At 42.5% G+C, this 20,695-nt stretch overlaps 1 protein-coding gene across 21 annotated transcripts in view; it reads left to right on the forward strand.

Annotated features, from left to right (window-relative positions):
- Window positions 1–20,695, forward strand: part of KALRN (kalirin RhoGEF kinase) — a 675,561-nt gene that overhangs the window by 343,147 nt on the left and 311,719 nt on the right. For 17 of the 21 annotated variants that reach the window (XM_045502312.1, XM_045502314.1, XM_045502313.1 and 14 more), the window contains exons 11-13: window positions 1,073–1,264; window positions 11,195–11,403; window positions 14,956–15,130. In XM_045502312.1, the coding sequence (XP_045358268.1) occupies window positions 1,073–1,264; window positions 11,195–11,403; window positions 14,956–15,130 (576 nt within the window). The remainder of the gene's footprint in view (window positions 1–1,072; window positions 1,265–11,194; window positions 11,404–14,955; window positions 15,131–20,695) is intronic. The other 4 variants (XM_045502321.1, XM_045502322.1, XM_045502333.1 and 1 more) reach the window with 1 other exon arrangement.

A 20,695-nucleotide genomic window follows, 5' to 3' on the forward strand; every position in this document is an offset into this window, starting at 1 on the left:
ACTTCTCCACCGTCATTGCTCATAAATCCATTTCCATTCTCTACTCACTTTGCATTTGATACTATTTCTGCTACAAGATTTGCATGGTTACCAGCATCCACTTATTTAGCACTCTATAGGGCATTGTATGACTGCAGGGATATTAAGAAATATAATATACACTTGACTCACCAGTTCTAAATCAGGGTATATCAGATCTTTTTTAAGGGAAGCCTGCTGAGGAAAAGTTGAACCCATGGCATAACTATTATAAAGGCAGTGACTCCCATCCTGATGAATAATAATTACAAGCTGGTTGCCTTTTTAAATGCTCTAGAGAATAGCATGGTGTGTACAGACATGGATTGAGAGAGTGTGTGCATGTGTGCGTGCGTGCGTGTGCATGTGCATGGAGTAGTTTATGATGAAATCACCAGGCTCCTCCCCAGTCTTCCTGCAAACATTAAGCCTTCACTGGGTGCACAGGGAATAGCCTGCATCTCCTCACTCTGACTGTGGCCGCTTGCTTCCTTCTGTCAGATCCCTGGAATTGCTTGACCTCTTCCCCTATAAAGAGATAGCTCTGTTCCAAAAGATAAACACCAGTAGTTACGGGGAACTTGGGGGAGAAAGTCGAACAAGCCTTCCAGTTATTGTTTCCCTGGTGTTCTCACGTAGAAACACAGACGATCTTTGTGGATGAGGTATTTCTGACTCTGGCAGTTACAGCCTGAGATGTGAAGGCAATGATGGATCTTCACAAGGGTGGGGAATCAGAGCACATGGGAGAGGGGGTTCTCGCCTTGTCTCCTCGCTTCTTTCCAGGGACACCCAACCTCTGAGAAATCCCAGGAACGGAGGAGGCACCTAGCTAGTGCCCATTTATGCTGAGCTGCCAGGAAGGCTGCTAGCTTGCTGAGAGGCGGCGGGCAAGCCTGGCACTCAGCTCCTCTGCTGCCAGATCAGGGAGCTGTGTGCTTAGCGCCTACACCCTAGGCTCCAGCTCTGGGCAGCCCTGGGTGGGCTGGGGGAAAGCGCGAAGCTCTCAGTCAGTGGCTGCAAGTTGACTCTCCCTCACTGTTGCTGCTGGCAGAATACCTACACCAACGCGGACAAGCTCCTAGAGGCTGCAGAGCAGCTGGCTCAGACGGGGGAATGTGACCCCGAGGAGATCTACAAGGCAGCTCGACACCTGGAGGTGCGCATCCAGGACTTTGTGCGCAGGGTGGAACAGCGGAAGCTTCTCCTGGACATGTCTGTCTCCTTCCACACGCACACCAAAGAGGTAAGGCGAGTCGATGGAAAGGGGGCGTTGGCTGGGTTGATTTGTTCTGGCAAGGGTCAGGGCAGTTTCCCAGGAAAAAACGGCCTCCAAGGTATGCCCAGGGGCCTGGGTGGTCTTGAGGTTACTAACCTCCTGACAGTGATGATACTAACAATATGCTCCTGATTACCTGTATTTAGGTCTCAACCAAAATGAAACATTTCCTTCTCATCTCTAGTGAGGAGGGAGCCACCCAGGCAGGTAGTTTAGGGAGTCTGCTAGAGCATTCAGTCTGCAGCTAGAGAAACTGGGGGATCCCTAGTATAGAAATAGTCACTGCAAGAGGAAACGTAAAATAGCAGAGACTCCCTTCCCCCCCCATACCCAGTTTCTTATGGTTGCTGTTTCCTATCAGAAATCAGTCCCGCAAAACTTTGATCATCTTTGCTACCAGCAAGAAACGTACGGAGTTTGCAAATGTGTTCTATGCTTTTCTTTTATTTTTTTAAAACAGAGAATTAAATCTTCTTAATGAGGTCTGCTCCAGGGTGGTGATGTTAATGTGAGTTGCTTCTCAACTTGTCTGATTGTGGAGTGGTGGCCAGTGAAGGAAGGGAGACTGAGATACCCTCCATGCAGGAGGAAGCCAGCTGGGCTAAAATCTGGTCCTGAATCATTCACAAAGCAGAGACGGGAAAGGGGAGAACGGATTATGTTCCACCATTGGCAGGGCAGAGAGGCTCCCAGAAAGGAGTTGGGTTGCAAACCTGCAATTGCTTTTCATTTCTGATTAACATGGGGGCATTTGAAATTGAGTAAGTGGCCAGTAAGGAGGCACATTTAGCATCTTCTATAATAACACCCTTGGCAGATGAACTCATTAGGTGTATGCATGCTTCTGTTCCCCCAGGAATTCATTTTAATGGAGTATTAATTAAAGTGTGATTGCTTCTCAGGAAAAAAAAAATTAACCCTACTTAATTAAGTTGATTTGTGATATTTGAAATGCATTAAGAAGCCTGGTTGTTACTACTTCACAGGCTTTTCTGACACTTGGTGGGAATGAATGCAAATTGTTGCAGTGCCTATCAGAGAAAAACATGAAAAGATAATGTTTTCTAAACTGAGATTCCCCAGGCAGATGAAGGGGCTGTGAGCTCCCAGAAGATGGCTCTGCTTCCTCTCTGTGGGATCCACAGCCCCTCTCTGATGAGTGTCTGTAAAGCAAGGGGATTAGCTTTAATCCAGGTTTCCTGCCTGGTTGTCTGCTCGCTTGTGGCTCACCCGATTCTTAATAATGGTTTCAGAAACCAAAGTCATGTGTATTCTCCTCTAATTATGAGCCTGTGGGTGATGGAATGGAGCATGAATGAACAGGAGTCATATTCCTCGTGAGGGCTGTGGGGGTGCTAGCTGCCTAGGGAGGTGGAGGATGAGGTCAGTTTAGCTATATCTCCCACCTTCTGTACATGGAGCTAGAAGGCTGGGATCCTAGTCCAGATTCTGCTGCTGTAGAACCAGGTGAGCTTGTGCAGATCACCGTGCCTCTGGCCCTGGGCTGCCTCATCTATAAAATCATGCTGTTGGATTCAGTGGCCCTGAGATCCCTGATGGTTCTAAAGTGAATTCAAAATTCCTTTCTTTTTCTTCTTCTCCTCTTCTTTATTTGATGTTGATAACAATAATAATAAATAATAGTAATTCAGTCTGAAGTAATACACCGAAGTGACAGACCTGACCTAAGATATGGCTCATTGTGAGCACTCAACGTGTAGTAGGTAGCATTTTTTTAATTGGGTACCTACTACGTGCCAGGCACATGGAATCCTCATGACGATCTTATGATCTAGATTTCATTAAACATACTTTCAAGTGGGAAAACTCAGGCTCACAAAAGAGTCTGTCTAAGTTACGGAGCTTCTAAGTCATACAGCGGAGATTTTACCTGGCTTCCTGAAGACTGTTCACACTTGCCCCTGCCTCTCCACACACTTCTGTTTTCCTCCTGCATCTCCTTTCCTCGTCTGCTCTTCTTCCTTCTCCTGACTCTTCTTTTTTCTCTTTACATTTCCAATCTCCAAAGCAGGCCTTGAGGGGGAGGGTGGATCTTAGCGGAGAAATGTAAAGTGTTGCCAGGTTGTGGGTGTGGGAGACAGATGCTGATAAGTACTGTCAGAGATCCTTCCTGCCTAGTTACGGCTAATTTCTTCTTCTTTCCTTTCCTCCTTCCTTTTCTCTCTTCATTTCTGCCTCCATACAATCATTTTCTAAGTTTTTGCATTAATGCCAGCGTGTAATAGAATGGCATTGTGGGATATAAATTTGAAGGAATTAGAGCCTCCTGTACAGGAGATTTCTGAGCAGGAACTGAGCATCCATCTTCCTAAGTGATTTAACCTAGACTTCCTGTGACTCCCCAGGCTGAAGTTCATAATTTTACTTTTGCCTGCTTCCTACATCAAAAGATTTGTTCTACTTAGACTCAGAGAGGAAACAGGAGGAAAATATGAAAAAGATATGCTCCAGGCCCATTTCTTCTGCAGATTTGAAGACTCTGTTTAATCCTACTGGTCCTGCTTTATGAATTCTTGGTGGCCATATGAGTCTGGAAGGTTAAAATCTTCTAACCATTTTATTGCAGTGTTATTCATAATTTGAATAATTAGAAACTATTTGAATATTCCGTGTTGAGTAATCCATTAAACATATCAGAGTGCATCTAGCTAGTGAAATATTATACAGTCATTATAAATCACATTGTAAAAGTTCATTAATAGCATGAGAAAGGGCTTGTAGTATAATACATAAAAAACTGTATATCCAGCATGACCACAATTTTGATATGCACATAGAATAAAGACTAGAAAGAAATATACAAAGAAGTTAAATGTTATGGCTGATTTAATTTTCTTTTGCATTTTTTTTTTTTTGGTTTTATAACTTTTCTTCAATGATATTTTCAGCTGAAAATCAATAACAATCCCAATAATGTTATTTTACAAAAACAAAATTTGTCATCCCTACTTGGAGAGAAAAGTTACACTATAAAGAGAGGTGACAAACATGTGCCTGGGACCTTCCTATGCTTGCAAAGCCTCAGTTATTAGTATATATTGTGCTCAACTTTCAAATAGCTTCTTTTTGCCTGGGGACAGGAGGGCAGCTGGCATTTTGCTGGTCTGGAGAGTGAGGAAGTATGTAAGGAGAATTTACCCAGGTCCTCATTTTCTTTGTCCAGGGAGAAGGCATTTGTAGCAGGTGTCATCTGCTCTGCAGAGATTGTCCAGACAGAATTCTCCTTCCTTGCTGTGTTTCCATGGAAATACTGCAGTTTCTGGGCTTTCAAAATATCCCTTTTTAGGTATTTTTGTAGTAATAATATGAGAGTCAAATTAACTGAAGAATGTGGCCAAGATAATCAACCTCTTTATTACACAGCTTAACTAAATGCCCATTTCTATTTGTTTCCAACCTTGTGAAATCATTCTTCCATGCTATTTCCTGCTCAAACAGGCGCGCGCACTCACACACACACACACACACACACACACACACTTCTAAAGACCCTCACGTGTACACATGTTCCTCTACCCACCACCCACCATAGAACCAAAACTAAATCAGTCTTCAAAAGGGATGATACTCTCAAGATCAAGACCGCTTCATCCTCTATTTCAATTGCCAAACTGTCATGGTGCTTATCGAAGAAATAAAAGCTGATAGTTGATGCCAAAGAAAAATGATCTCTTCAAAATGAGGGAGGGGCAGTTTACCCTGTGGAACTAGTGTCCATTAGACATCTTGGGGCAGTCGATTGTATCATCACAGTGGTGGCCAGGGCTGTGCAGATGGACTAGCCAATCAGCAGGTGAAAGTGATAGAGTAAAATACCTCTTTGCTTAACCACTTATCCATAAGCCTCATTATTTCTACAAACCTCCTAGTATCTCCCTTCCTTGTCCCTTCCTGACTGCCTTTTTCCATTGCCTCTTTCTCAGGCTGTCCCACTTTGCAGGCAGGATAGGCTCCATGGGCTGGCCCCTCCTAAATTCACTGATTCACTATTAGGACTAACTTTATGTAGGCTTCTAACTAACTTTAAGTCTTCCTTAACTTTACCCCTGCGAAGGTTCTCAAACTTCTCAAGTTAGGCCCATTCTTTGGGTATAGGTATTTGGGGCCACAACCACATGTGTTCTCTGAGAGAAAGAACACATAAAGCCTCTAAGTATGTATATCAACATGGACCAAGTATTCATTGCCAACCAAAGAGCAGACCCCTAAAGGGGTGGGTCACAGTACAGGTATGTTTGATCAAGAAGAACAGCTGGAAATGGCTGAAATGTGAGAGTCATTCTGGAGCACTGGATTAATGGACAAAGCGCAGTGCTAATGTGTGAGACTCTCAATAAGCAGAAGATAAAGAGAATTACCCTAGGGGAGAGAAAGCAAAATGGAGAACAATAGGGAAAAAAAATACATGGTTGCTGTTACTGATTACCTCACGCACTCCATGATTTTACCCAGTTCTGGCAGTCGTTGCTTCTTGTAGCTTGAAGTGAGAGAGAGAGAGACCATTCTGACTAGGTCTCACTGGTGCTGCCTGATAATTAGTAAATTAGTAACAGAAGCAGCTCTCTGATGTGAATTCCTTTCGAAGCAACCTAGGCATGCTCTTTAGGGATAAGTCAGATGGACACATACACAGAAGGAAACCCACAGGATAGGAAAATTGCAGCCTAGGAAAGGAATATTGATCCTTACTCATAGTTTAGTGACACTAATGTTCAGTTCTGTCCACTTTATGCCTCGGAGGTGCTTATTCAGAATTATGAGCCTGCAATTTAAATTTGCTGCCACCAGGAGGTGACTGTGTACATGTGGCCTCATGGGATTGCAAGTGACTCACTACTCAAGCTTTCTAGGTTGTAAATAGTGTCTTAACTTGGTATCACAATTATCCTCAAACTAGTGTTAAACTTTTTGGACTTCGGATGTCTCAGTGTCTAAGTTGTGACTGCAGAGTTGCAGTTTAGAGAGGCATTTCTTTCTTTCTTTTTTTTTTTAAACACATACACACACACACACACACACACATCTGTGTTTATCTGTCTATATCTATATATCTATAATATAAAATACCCATACGTATAGTTAAAATTCTGATTCAACACAAAAAAGTTTATTCCAACCTTCTCCCTTTCCCCTGGCAATAAGAAACCTTAATCCCATTGTATACAATATGTTTACTTCCTCGATCTTTCAATACACATTAAGCATTTCTTTTCTACCCTCTCCTTGACATCAGCCTTAAGAGACACCATAGCATGTTAGAGCTGGAAGGGATTTTAGAGACAAGCTGGAGAGACCACACATATACATGTGTACACGTGCACACACCATGTTAAATATGAAGTAGTTGAAGTAAAGTAGTTTTCCCATGCTCACAGAATAGCCCTACAACGGCAGAATCAAGAATTACCGCTAGTAAATATCAATTCCATTCAAGAGTTCCTTTCCTTCTGTTTTGTTCTTTTAACAGAAGGAAAAACAGAGAAAGATGTCACTAACCCTTTGTATTTGGTGTTGAAGTTCCCTTCACTATCTCCAAGTCAAATTGTCTTTAATCACTAACAATTTTATTTGACATTTTAAACTCTTGAATGTAGGGGCACCTGGGTGGCGCAGTCGGTTAAGCGTCCGACTTCAGCCAGGTCACGATCTCGTGGTCCGATCTCACGGTCCGTGAGTTCGAGCCCCGCGTCAGGCTCTGGGCTGATGGCTCAGAGCCTGGAGCCTGTTTCCGATTCTGTGTCTCCCTCTCTCTCTGTCCCTCCCCCGTTCATTCTCTGTCTCTCTCTCTCTGTCCCAAAAAATAAATAAACGTTGAAAAAAAAAAATTAAACTCTTGAATGTAGACTGCTTCCTTTTCTTATCAAGCTGCTAACCACTGGGCTGAGCTGCACTGAGTATTGTATCTTACTATTTATCTCTTAGCTGATTTTCCTTAGTAGGAAGTAGGTTTTCACTCTGCCTTAGACAAGAGTTTGTTTATAATACAATAGAATATGGGAACAGAAGTGTGAGAAATCAGTTTCAGTTTAGTGGTCAAAGAATATTTGGGGGGAGGACATGTTGTTTTAATAATATTGACTTCAGAGGCCAGAGTGTATCCTCATATGTTCCTAGTTTTTTCCTGGTCCCCTTGTTTGTAACACTGACACCTCATTTTTATCTGGAAAGTTCTGTCTTTGTCCCTGCTCTTTAACTGCATGACCATCAGGAGGAGGGAGTGCCATGAATCATGGTGGATGTCCTCAGAAAGAATGATGCTTTCTTCTGTACATCTACACCAGAGGTGTTCAAGTTTTATTAAGGATAAATAAAGGGGGGGGGAGGCTATGAAGCCATTAAAATAGCTTAGGGATGGTACTGAGAACAAAATTATCTTAATTCAAATAAAATTCTCAAGATTCATATATGCCTCTTTTCTCTCTTATTCCTGTAACAATGAGTGCCAACCTTACCCTGATCAGTCTTCTATCTCAATGCCTGTCCTCCCTTGAGACATTGAGTTTCTTTTCCTTCTCTTACATGACAGGCTTGGTGTCTAAGTTTTATCTCTCTCTCTTCACATCTTTTCTTCCTCTCCTCTCCTCTCCTCTCCTCTCCTCTCCTCTCCTCTTCTCTCCTCTCCTCTCCCCTCCTCTCCCCCCCTTCTTTCTTACCTTCAGAAATATCTAGGTTTTCCAGTCTCTAGGCTTTCCTTAGACATCCCAGGACAAAGCAGCAAAAACAGCAAAGAGAGGCCCAGCTCAGCCTAGCATTCTGAAGGACCAAATCCAGTGTTGATCTTTTACCAGTTAAAAATGGAAGAAGTATTTCACACTTTCCACTCTGCCTTCTAGTTGGACCTAGGGGTGGCTTGCATCAAAAATATCTTTTATTTTTGAGGTGCCTGGGTGGCTTAGTCAGTTAAGTGCCTGACTCTTGATTTTGGTTTAGGTCATGATCTCATGGTCATGTGATCAAGCCTTGTGTGAGCCTCTGTGCTGAGCAAGGAGCCTGCTTGGGATTTTCTCTCTCCCTCTCTTTTTGCCCCTCCCTTGCTTGCACTCTCTATCTCACAAACACACAAAATAAACAAGCATTTAAAAAAATTTTTTTAATACATTTTTTATTTTTTATTTTTTTTTAGAGAGAGAGAGCAGGGAGGGGCAGAGGGAGAGAGAGAGAGAGGGAGAATCTTAAGCAGGTTCCATGCCTAGCACAGAGCCTGATTCGGGGCTTGATCTCATGACCATGAGATCATGACCTGAGCTGAAATCAAGAGTCGGATGCTTAACTGACTGAGCCACCCAAGTGCCCTCAAAAATATCTTTTAAATATAGTATCTAGCATTTGCTACATACCAAGTACTGTTTCTAAATGATATATATATATAGATACAGATATCTATATAGATAGATATAGATATATCTCACTTATTTGTGTATATATACACACAGACATGCATGCACACACATATATATCAAATTAGTAATATTTATGATTCTGTGGGGATAAACACTACTATTATCCCCATTTTACTGATAAGGAATACTGAGGAACTGAGGTGCAGACAGGGTAGGTTATTTGCCCAAGCTTATATAGCTGATACATGGTAGAACTGTGGTTTGAAACTCTCTCTTTTTTTTTTTTTTTTTTTAATGTGGGGCCTGAACTCATGACTATAAGATCAAGACTGAGCTGAGATCAAGAGTCGGATGCTTAACAAACTGAGTCATCCAGGAACCACGGGGGTTTGAAATTCTTAACCATGCTACATGCTATATTGCCTCTGTATCCAGTAGTTTTTCAGAGAACCCATTATCTTTTACCCAGGGACTTCAGCACCTTTAGAAAATGGTTTTGGTCTCCAGGCAAAATGGCAGCCGTAAAGTATGAAATAACAAGAAGCAACAGTGACCAATATCCTGAACTTCCTGATTTCATACTGATTTGTAATAAATACATTCATACTTATAGAAATATGAATCCAGCTTATATGGTCTGGAAAACTTGTTTTATGTTTTTATAATAGAAAAGGTTATTTTTAAAGGAAATAAACTGAATTACAACCAGATTATTAACTGCTAAATGACAGGAACACTGAATAATAATAATTTGTATTCCTTGCAGCTATCATCACAACACTATGAGCTTATTAATAATGCTATATGTTTACTTAAAGCATTAATAATAATTAAATAATTTAATATCCATAGTCTTTGATGAGCAAGGCAGATGTTACTCCCATTTTGTAGATTAGAAAACTAAGGCTCAGAGAGTTTCTCACCTGTCAAAGAAGGACATTCTTTATACCTTCTTACATGCTACCTCGAGGGCTTAGTGTTCTTGTTAACTCACCCTCTTCTGTCACATCCAGAGCCTCTCCTATCTGAAGAACAAAGAATAACTTGTCTGAAACTTGAAGACTATTTTTGTCTCTCTTTATTGATTCTTTTCTTATCTCTAGTTACAAAGGCCATACCATGATTTACCATCCTGAGAACTAACTAGATGAGATAATATTCTTGAGATGGATGTTTATCCGTGTTCTTAACATGGAAGACATACATAAATGTTAGAACCAGAAGGCAATTAGCCATTTTATTTAATGCTTTCCTTTTTACACACGAGGTCATAGATAGGCAAGGGTGAAGTGATTTACCCAAAGGCACCACGAGGGGCGCCTGGGTGGCGCAGTCGGTTAAGCGTCCGACTTCAGCCAGGTCACGATCTCGTGGTCTGTGAGTTCGAGCCCTGCGTCGGGCTCTGGGCTGATGGCTCAGAGTCTGGAGCCTGTTTCCGATTCTGTGTCTCCCTCTCTCTCTGCCCCTCCCCTGTTCATGCTCTGTCTCTGTCCCAAAAATAAATAAACGTTGGAAACATTTAAAAAAAAAAAAAAAGGCACCACGAGTTATAGGAAGAACAGAAGCCAAAATCCACATCTTCTGATTCTATTAATTTTCTCTATATATATACTGTTTCCCTCCCCCCACCCCCCGCCCCTGGTAGAGCCCTGAGCTGATCTTTCTGGATAGCCACATGAAGATTCCTTATTTTTAAGCAAGCATCAGACTGGTCTTTCCCTCCATCATTTTATGAGCATGCTCCAGAGGAGTAATTAGCAATAGAGCACTGTGGCAGGCCACTGGAGACCTAGTTTCTGTATGAGGAAGAGCTATCATTACACGAGTTTTCAGAATTCAGTTCAACTCTTTGTCATTTCTAGTCCTTATTCTGCTCAAAACATTACACTTAGCTCTTTTAAAGTTGTCTGACCAGTCATATCACCCTGACTACATTTCAGTGCTTTGAATATCATGGGGGAAATGTCTCATACTTATATTGAAATTAAGATAAGCTACATTTTTAGCATTCAACCTTCTAACCAACCTAGTAGTCCTGAAAAGAAACAAATAATTTAGCATAGCACATATTTTTAAAATTAATCTTCATTTGGTTCTTATGGAGCATCACATTCTTTTTTGCGTATTTCCAAAATCATGATACATTTCTAGGAATCAGCATCTAGCTGCCTGAGGTGTGCAGAATCCTCCTTTCTGAAAGATGAAATAATATATGTCTATCACCAGCCCTCTGTTCTTCCTACTTTCTCAAAGATGAGCAATCAACCTTGCTCTAAGATTATAAGTTTCCCTGAACCACAGGGAGGTTAAGCCAGAGGTGGTGATCATCCTTAGGGAATGGAACCATTAATGGAGTAAACTTAGCAGAGATGAGTAATGACTATAAATATAGGTGTGCTGATGAGAATGATAGTCTGACATTGCACTGACTGGTTGAGGGTAGGTTGGGTGACCCCTGTCCCAACTATCTTGTCCTTGTTCCACCCCTGGCCTCTCCTGTCTGCTCTGAGTGGGGTCTCTGCTCTCTCTCCCACAGTTGTGGACATGGATGGAAGACCTTCAGAAGGAGATGCTGGAGGACGTCTGTGCAGACTCAGTGGATGCGGTCCAGGAACTGATCAAGCAGTTCCAGCAGCAGCAGACTGCCACTCTGGACGCCACGCTCAATGTCATCAAGGAAGGCGAAGACCTTATCCAGCAGCTCAGGTCAGCGCCTCCCTCCCTGGGGGAGCCCAGCGAGGCCAGGTCAGCATGGGCAGTGCTTTCCAGTGGGAAATGCCCTCAACTAGATGTGAGATAAGTCATGTCCCAGTCTTGGCTCAGCCGCCACCAGCTTTGTGGTCTTGTGTGAGCTTCAGTTTCTCCATCTGTCAGATATGAAAATGCCTGTGCCATACCCAACTGGAGTTTAGAATGAGAGTAAATGGAAAAGCTCTGATGTTTCAAGGAATTATTTATCATTCATGCTATTATTTAGCAATCAATAAGTAACATAAGTACAAAAGTTAACAACATTCAACAGAAAATAATAACATCTTCATTAAGAATTATGGCATATTCGGGGCACCGGGGTGGCTCACTCAGTTAAACATCTGACTCTTGGTTTTGGCTCAGGTCATGATCTCGCAGTTTGTGAGTTCGAGCCCCACTTCAGGCTCTGCACAGGTATCATGGAGTCTGCTTGGGATTCTCTCTTCCTCTCTCTCTCTGCCCCTCCTCTGCTCATGCTGTCTCTCTCTGTCTCTCTCAAAATAAATAAATAAAACTTAAAAAACAAAAAAGAGTTATGGCATATTTGGTCAGGTGGAGAAATAGCCATTATGGAGTATAGTGTTATTAGGTATCTGATCTCAGGCTGAACTCTGAACTCTAGTGCCCCAGCTGGCAAAAATGGTTGGCTTTGGGGATCCAAAGCCATCCTCCATGAGGATATAGAGAGTTTGTATTCTCATCCCACTCTGTTCTCCATTACCCACGTATGAACCTTCCACCATTCCTTGCTGCCCAGAAAATACAGCTCCTTCTGTATCAACCTAAACAAACATAACTAAGAAAGAAAATCCTGTCTAAAACCTTATATTCATTTAGAATCATCCACGCCATTGCCTCCTTTCTGTTGGCATCAATATCCAGGTTCCTATCCCTGTCAAGGGCGCTGGCTCCTCAGATAAAGTGTCATGAGGCCTTGAGCAAGCCCTCAGCACCACCCCTATGCCCAGGTGCTGTATAAATAGGACTTGACGTTGCTAATGATGTCTGCCTGCAGGGACTTGTTCTATCCTAAAATCACCCAGTGCTGGGACCTCTGCCAGCTCTGGACAGGAATAATCTCATCAGCAAATCCCAGGCCAGCGCTGGGCCCTGAGGGAATTACTTCAGTTGGAGAGGGCTTCCCCCACCCTATACCAGTTGTCCAATTAAACAATGAAAAACTTACCTGGCGATAGCCCTGGCATGTTTTTCTGTTGGAAATTAATCATGTCTATTCCAAACATGCACATGAGATGTTTTGAATCCTCCTGTTGCATACTAACAAGACAGCCTCTTTCCCTTCTTCCTCCAGCTCATCTTTACAAATATATCATACATGAGTTTTGTCTGCCTACCTAGGAAACCCTACTGTTATTTGCTTCTGAAAAAAATTCCAAATAACGGGCAGTCACTTAATCTCTCTGGCCCTCAGCTGTTTTGTCTGCGTAATTAAGGAGGTTCTTCTTGGAGCCCTGTCAGCTCTAGAATTTTGTGATGCTTAGTGTTTTCTCTCCAAATAACTTTTCACAAGCTTGGTCAGTTCCGTTCTGTGTGAGTTGGGTCTGTGGGGATGACATTTTCTCTCAACTGCCAACCTTGCATGATACCTAAGGGCTGAAGGCTACTCTGTAATGGTGAAGGTAGTGACATGGCTGATGGCCGTTCTACAGGTTTAAATTCCATGGATGTCAGAGAGGACCATAGGTGTGTGATCAAGAACCACTGGTGACCATGTATTCCCTCATTAGCCTGACTCTAGCCTAGGATCCCCTCCCTAATTTCAAGACCAGTCAAAGAAGAAAAGAAGTGAATGGTGCCTAGTGGAAATGGGCAGGATGCCTCAACACATCTTCCCTAGGTCTCCATGACTTTTCTGGCAATCATTACTGATGCACCTAAGGTGGTTTTTGCATCATTTCTGTGATTCCCAGTGAGTGAGATGCTGACATAGGTACTGTACAAAATGGTCAGAAATCATTCTCTTTCTTTTGGAAGCTTTGTGATGGAAAAAAGTCTGAGAGGATCAGTCAGAAAGAACAAGCATATCCTTCCAACAGCAAAGTCCTCAACAAATGCATAATTCAGCATATCAAGTGCATGCCTTATATTCTTTTCATGATTGAGGTGTCTGTGCAATGGTGGAGTTTTGTGCCCAAATAGGCCAGAGTTGCAGGTGGAATCGGGAGCTCTCAGAATGACAGAAGGAGGGGCTCCTGACAACTGGCCTTATGCCCCCTTCAGAAATATAGGATGAGCTCAGATCCTGCTGCTTCTGAAACAAACACAGGCTAAAAGGACTGGTTTTCAGAAAACCTGCTGATGGTTTGTCCTCCAACCTCTTACACTGTACAAGAAACCAGGATGCCACAAGATAATGAATGTGCCCATCTATTTCAAGCTTTAGGGCCATATAGAATCTAAACTTCTGAACTCCTGTAATTTTCCTATTATAATGATCTCTTAGGAGGCCTCACCACCCTTTACTTCTCTGAGCAGCTCAATTTGTTTACTTTTTGTTCCCCTCTATGACATGCCACCTTCCCCTCCCACTTTTGTATAGACGCTCCTGCTCAGAAAGTGCACCCCTCCTACCTGCTTGGCTGGAGTCGTCCTTTTCTTTTAACGCCCAAATCCAAATCGGAACTCATCCTCTTTGAAACTTTGCTGTTGTCCCAGCCTTTTGTGCCCTGTCCTCTACTCTCCCCAGCTGGGCCCGTGCCCCAGTCAGGACTTGACCCTTCTTTTGTGTCCTTTCAGATTAACAGCCATTATTAACACAGCATGTTTCTGCTCACAGAGCACATTTCCATTCACTGTCTTATTTAACAGCAAACCAAGAAGTGAGCAGGGATTATTAAGTTCACTTTTCAGGAGGCAGCGGGGTCTCCAGGAGGTGATTTCCCAAGGCCACAAGCCCATGTGTGCAGAGTGGGGACAATCTGGGCTTGTGGCTTCCAGATCCTGTGTTTTCCTAACTACAGCTTGGAGCTTGTGGAATAACACCAGCCCATAACTTTGGCATAGCGTTATAAAGTAGATGAATAATTTTGGTAGCCATGATCTCATTTTATTTTAATAGCAATCCTGTGAGATAAAACTAGGAAGGGTGATTTTTTTCATATGCCTTTAATTTGTCTACTCTTACTCATTGTGATTAATGTGTCTACTCATATGCATGTGTATGTGTGTGTATTAAAACTCTGCATATTAGGCTACATATATGTATGGAACCATTCCATTTCCTTAATATATTATGCTTTGTAGAGCCCTTTCCATGCATTCCTTTGTCTGATGGCTTTCAGAGTTCTGAGGAATAAAGAGGAGAGCAGCTAGTCTCGAGCTACAGTGCTATGAACCCCAAAGAGGATACAAGTATCATTGGTTCACCTACTAAGGAGATAGTGCCAGGGTCACAGTAGGAGTTTGATAAACATCTTGAATGATCCTGTTGATTTATATCCACCTTGCTCAAATGAGGAAGGCCCCCTGCCCCTATATCACTTTTAACATGGAAAGGCCCCTCCCTTCTCCCCCACTCTGCCACAGGGACTCGGCTGTGTCCAACAACAAGACACCCCACAGCAGCTCCATCAGCCACATCGAGTCAGTCCTTCAGCAGCTGGATGATGCCCAGGTACAGATGGAGGAGCTGTTCCACGAGCGGAAGATCAAGCTAGACATCTTCCTGCAGCTGCGCATCTTCGAGCAATATACCATTGAGGTAGAGGTGGCGGAGGGGGGCACTGGGAAAGGAGAGGGAGGGAGTCATGGAGAGTTCTGGTGGGGTGGGCTGCAGAATGGGCTACTTCCTGGTCAAGGGCGCTGCATCAAAGGCTGGGAATGGAGCATCAGGCAGTACCCTAAGGGAATCAGAGGGGATTGTGCATCAAGGATACATTTTTATAATCAACAGATTCACAGTTCACATTCTACCATGTTCCATTCCTCTGTCCTTCTCACCTGCTCAGCCAAGAAGAGCCTCTCTGTTTCACTCTCTGTCTGGGATGACTTCACTAAGAAGGCTTTTGGTTGGGATTATGTGGACCCTTGGTACTTTGGTTCCTGAAAGACCATGGAGTTGTCTATTTGAGTTAGTGATTGGATCCTTTAGCATCAGGAGGAGGAGGTAGATGTTAAAATTTGGAGGCCTCCTCAGTTGGTGACCTTGGTCAGGAACTAGATGAAATCACAGAGCAGCCGGGAAGTCAGGCGCCACAGGGAAGAAGACCTTTTCTTCAGTTTGCTTTGTGCTCACTAAGAAGGTAAGTCTGTGCTAAGGCCATCTTGATTCATCTCATGGACTCCTCAGTTCCTTCTGGCAAGGTCAGGATCAGATGTTATAGTATATTTATATCCTCTTTGTGATGCCTATTAATAATGTCTGCTCCACATAATATCCACCTTTTATTATTTTCTGCATTGAAACAGTAACTAAAACCAGGCCAGGAGGGCTCCTGGGGTGTGGAGAGTATCTAACACCCAAGGCACTTTGTCCTTTTCAGGGGTGGCAAAGGGTTAAATGAAAGATCCACTGTCTTCTCTTTGCTCCCTGCTGGTATGGTATTAGGGAAAGCTACTTCTCCACCCATCATTCTTTTACATTTTGTTTTGCATTCCAACCCTCTCCTCACAGTTGGGGCTTCTGGGTGTCTGGGAACGATCTTCCCAACAATATCTGTGGAAGCTTCATGAAACTGATTTGGAAGGAAATTACTTTGTTTTTAAATGTTGATATTCCAACATCCCCAAAACAGTCCCAGGCAGGACCAGAAAACTGCCCTGGCAAAAGATGCTCTTTTCTTCAATTCTGTGACCAAAAATGTTTATATTGAGAATCAGAAATATAAAAGAAAAGGAGTCCTAAAGCAATCCCTCCTATCCCTTATTGTCCTATGATTATTCTCTTCTCAAAAACATACCTCTCCCCTTGCCTCCCTGGAAGCCACTACAGTTTCTTGCTTAAAGACTTCATGTTCTAAAAAGGGCATTCTGGACAATTTCTGGAACAAAGGAAAAGAGAAGTCTTTAAATCTGGATCTCAATTATCCTTACAACTTGTTCTATAACTTTAGGTGATTTTTTGTGTACCCTTTACTTAATTTATTTTGAATCTACACTCAAAAGGATTTCAGGTGGCTACTAGTATTCAAACATATGTTGTAGGCCACTTGGCTGGCTCAGCCAGAGGTGCATGCAACTCGTTCTTGGGGTCATGAGTTCAAGCCCCATGCTGGGTGTAGAGATTACTTAAAACAAATAAACTTTAAGAAAAATAAATGTATACTTAAGAAAATATGTTGAAAGACTAGTAGGAATACTAGTGGAAAGTTAGAGATTTGGGCATGCAGCAGAGAGAACATGGTGAACTTCATGAAGCTGAGTAACAAAGGTAACAAAGAAGGAAAAGAGGGGGTGTGAGCTGTTAATCTTTGGTAATTGGGAGTCAGACTCTCAGAAATAAGCAGTCACATTTGATTCCAGGACTCCTATCTTCCCTCCTTGGCTCCACTTCACCTACCGAGAGTGAATATAGCCATTGGGAGATGATGTTAGCTGGTGTGGTGATATTGCAATTGTAGTCTTTCTTTACTCTTCTGTCATTCTGGGTCCACATCCAAAAATGCTTAAGAGGAAGGAGACAATCTGAGGGTTTGGCTGTTTAAGTTTTATTTCATTAGAGGGCATGGTTTTGAGGTCAGGGTTGCTGGTTTAGTTCTAGAATGGGACAGATAGCTTCAGTTTGCCATGAACTACACCCCTGACATGAGCCAGAGGGGGCGGGAGGCATCACCAGGGTATGTCTGCCTGCAGTGATTCTGGGAAAATCCATTTCCATTCCTGAAAAACAATCCACAATATATGCCAAAATTACCCTTTAAAAAACAAAGTGAACTATAAATCAAATACTTTAAAAGTGGATCCTATTTAACTGTTGCACTAGAGAAGCTTATTTCAATTATAGGATTTGAATTCTTCAGCCTTTGCATTATATAAAACTTCCCTCTCCCCACCCCCACCCCATACTATACAACAACCTGGATACTTGGTATGCAATAGAGCAAAGTGGGGACATAGTATGAGGGAGATAAAAATCATGATTTGGTGGCACCCTCTGGTTTAGGCAGTGGCATCCAGGTTTTAGAAGGGGTCTTGTTCCCCACTTGGGATATGGCCCAAAGCTTGGGAAATGCTGCATTTCATCTCAGATCGAAATGGAAATCCTGCCAAACCTATGGAGAAGTTGTGCCCCAACTCAATTGTCAGAAGTTAGTTTTGAGGGTGATGAAATTATTTCAAATACCATCTAGTGTTTCACCATGGGCATGAAGAGTACGTCTAGAGAAGAGTCAGAGTGTGAAACTGAGGGTGGTTTCTTTAACGAGAGACATGTTGGAGCTGACATTAGCCAGGGCAGGGCTGTTACTGCAGGGACTTTCAGCTATGGCTTCCTAGAGGAAGCCTTCCTAGAGGAAGGCATTTGATGGACATGCTTGGAATTCCTGGGGATTACTGAAAAGCAGAGCAGGCCTGCTCCCCTGACATCTGGAAATCTAAGCATGACTCCTTAACCATGTCACTGATGCCTGAGATGGGCTAATTAATTAATTAAGGTAGTACTGGGGTTGCTCTACCAGTCACCTTTTCCTCAGTGAGAATGGTGTATATGGCGCCCACAGTATAACCTGGGGTGAAGTCATAGGGCACCCCCAGTAAGAGTGAAACTTAAATGTATTAGGTAAATGCTTAAAACTAGGACTGTAACTGCATTCCTGACATACCTTCTTAGCCTCCACGGAGACTGGACAGAGTGACCCATATCAGAACATAATGTTCTGTAACATTTTTCCTGTACATTCAGCTTCCCTCAATGAAAGACATTTTATATCAAAAGGTTATAATAGCAGAGGCCAATAGTGTTTATTTTGTGGCGATAAGAATGTGGGTGATTTTCTCTTGTTTTTGAAGCTTCCATGCATTTCGAAGTTTTCTACAATTGATGAGAATGATCAGAAAGAAATAAAAAATATGTTTAGAAGCAAGACTAGGCCAGTGGTCTCCAAACTCTTTTGATTGTTCACTCTCTTAAAATGTTTTTGAACTTGCAATTCCCTATCTGTGCATATATTAGTTTATGAATGGTACACATGTTCTGCTATCACTGACTAGTAATCTCAGAACTCAGTGTGCCCTTAGGGTGAAGTGTAGCTTTTTCATTAGAAGTTGTGGTTCATATTTCAAATCACCTTCTCAATAATTTCTAATCATTTTTTTTTTTTTGGCCTGGTTTCTTGACAGTTCTGATTAGATTATCACTCTTTCTTTACCCCATAAGGTGGCTGACAGAGTTCAAAGTTCTCTTGTGCTTTCATGCTTATTATTATCTTCAAACTGCAGTTTCTTTGCAGGAAACTTGATAGGCCATGTGTCTTTCTGTGAAGATTAGTTAAAACTAGATAATAGATAAATCTTTTTAACTGGGTTCATGAAAAGAGCAATAATTTAAAATATGCTAAAAGCAACCCAACAAACAAGCCACAGCCAGCCCCTCTGCTCTGTGCACTCCCGCCCTCCTGGAAGAGCCCTCTCCTACCCCACCATCTGCCAGTGGTTGCAGTGAGACTCCAGCATCAGTCTGCTAGTAAAAGTCTAGGGAAACTTTGCATCTTTCTTATGGTTTAATCAAATATGTGTGCATGTAATAAATATGCACATACATAAGCATATTTATATGGTGAAAATTTTTATGTTATCAGTGGATAATCTGGGACATCCCCTGGGGTGGTCATACTCACATTAGAGAGTACTAGAAATGACACCAGGAAAGATACTCTAAATAGGAAACTTTATGAAAAATGGGCCACAGTTACAGTTTTTCTTTTAAATCTCTGACTCTATAATTACAATCAAAGTTTGTTCAATGTACCTGAAAATTAATCTGTGTAGTTAACCTGAGTAAGGAATGAAACAGCCAACTGTTAATCTATAGAGGTCACATTAGGACTGGTTGTGGTTAGGCTGGGGCTGGGGAAAATATAGCCTTCAAGGAAGAAAGTTCTGCCTTCAGGAGGGGCAGTTGATGGAAATTTACTGGTGGTCTCAACTCTTCAATTGGTTGTATGCAAGGGCGTTTAGTGTCTTGTATTTGAAAGAGACTGCTCCGTCAGCCTCTTGCCTGATCCAGCTCAATTAAACATTTAGTGAGCACCTAATATGAATCAAAAACTATGTTGGGCATTGAAGATACAAACCATCCTTGCCATTAGAGGGCTAGCTAGGGAGAAACAGAAAAATAGAATCATCATACAATGTGATGATTCTGTTGAGAGAAGACTCATGGTTGGATGAGATCACTGAGGCAGGAATATTTAGTTTAGCCGGGCTGTCCATGGAAGGTTTCTTGGTGAGATTACATCTAGAAGACAGGTAAAATTTGGTGGCCAGGTTTTGACATCTCCAGGGGATGCCACCACTTCTCTACTGGGGTATCTCCAAAGCCTAGATGTGGGGTTTGGGGGGAATGGAGAAGAGGGCAGACGAGGGAGCTCAGGATTTCATCACTGTGTTGAACCAGAATCTCCACCCTCCTGCCCTTTAGTCCTAATTATGTTCTCCGGCAAAACAATAAATCTGTTCCCTCTTTTATTTGACGGCCTTAAAGATATTTGAAAATGGTCATCATAGCCTTCTTTTCCTTTATCTGAGAAATGTTGAGATTATATAGTTATTTCTACAGTCCCCTTGACTTTAAAAATTTGGTAACTATTTCTCTTCATCATCAGCCCTTCTCTGTGGCACATATACCCAACTTATTCATGTCCTTCCGGATATGACATGGTCTCAAGACACCATGGAGACCTGGGTGCCCTCTGCTGAAGGCAAGGGCCATGCCTTCCTACATACTCCTGGGTGCAGTGTGTCCAGGACCCTGGTGCTCTCCCAGAGCAGGCCAGGAGTGAGGAGCCTTTTCAGTGACATAGACCCCTGCTTTGGCTAGGCTTGTGCTCCCTTAAAAGCCCCTGGGTGTTTTTTTCAAAGTGCTTCCAATGCACTTGACTTTTAAAAAACAAACTTAAATAGAAGCTTTTATACATTTTCCCTCTCAAATTGTACTTTTTTCTTCTTGGCCCAGTTCTTCAGCCTATCAAGGTAAATTTATTATTGCTTCAACATTGTAGCTATTTGAAATATTTGCCAGGTCAGGCAGGGCCCTGTGGCGCTTTACTGGAAGTTTTCCTTTGGTGATGCAGGGCCATCAGGCTGCACAGTCATTCTATTGCCTGGGATC

This window comes from Leopardus geoffroyi, chromosome C2 (assembly GCF_018350155.1).
Source record: "Leopardus geoffroyi isolate Oge1 chromosome C2, O.geoffroyi_Oge1_pat1.0, whole genome shotgun sequence".
NCBI lineage: Eukaryota > Metazoa > Chordata > Mammalia > Carnivora > Felidae > Leopardus > Leopardus geoffroyi.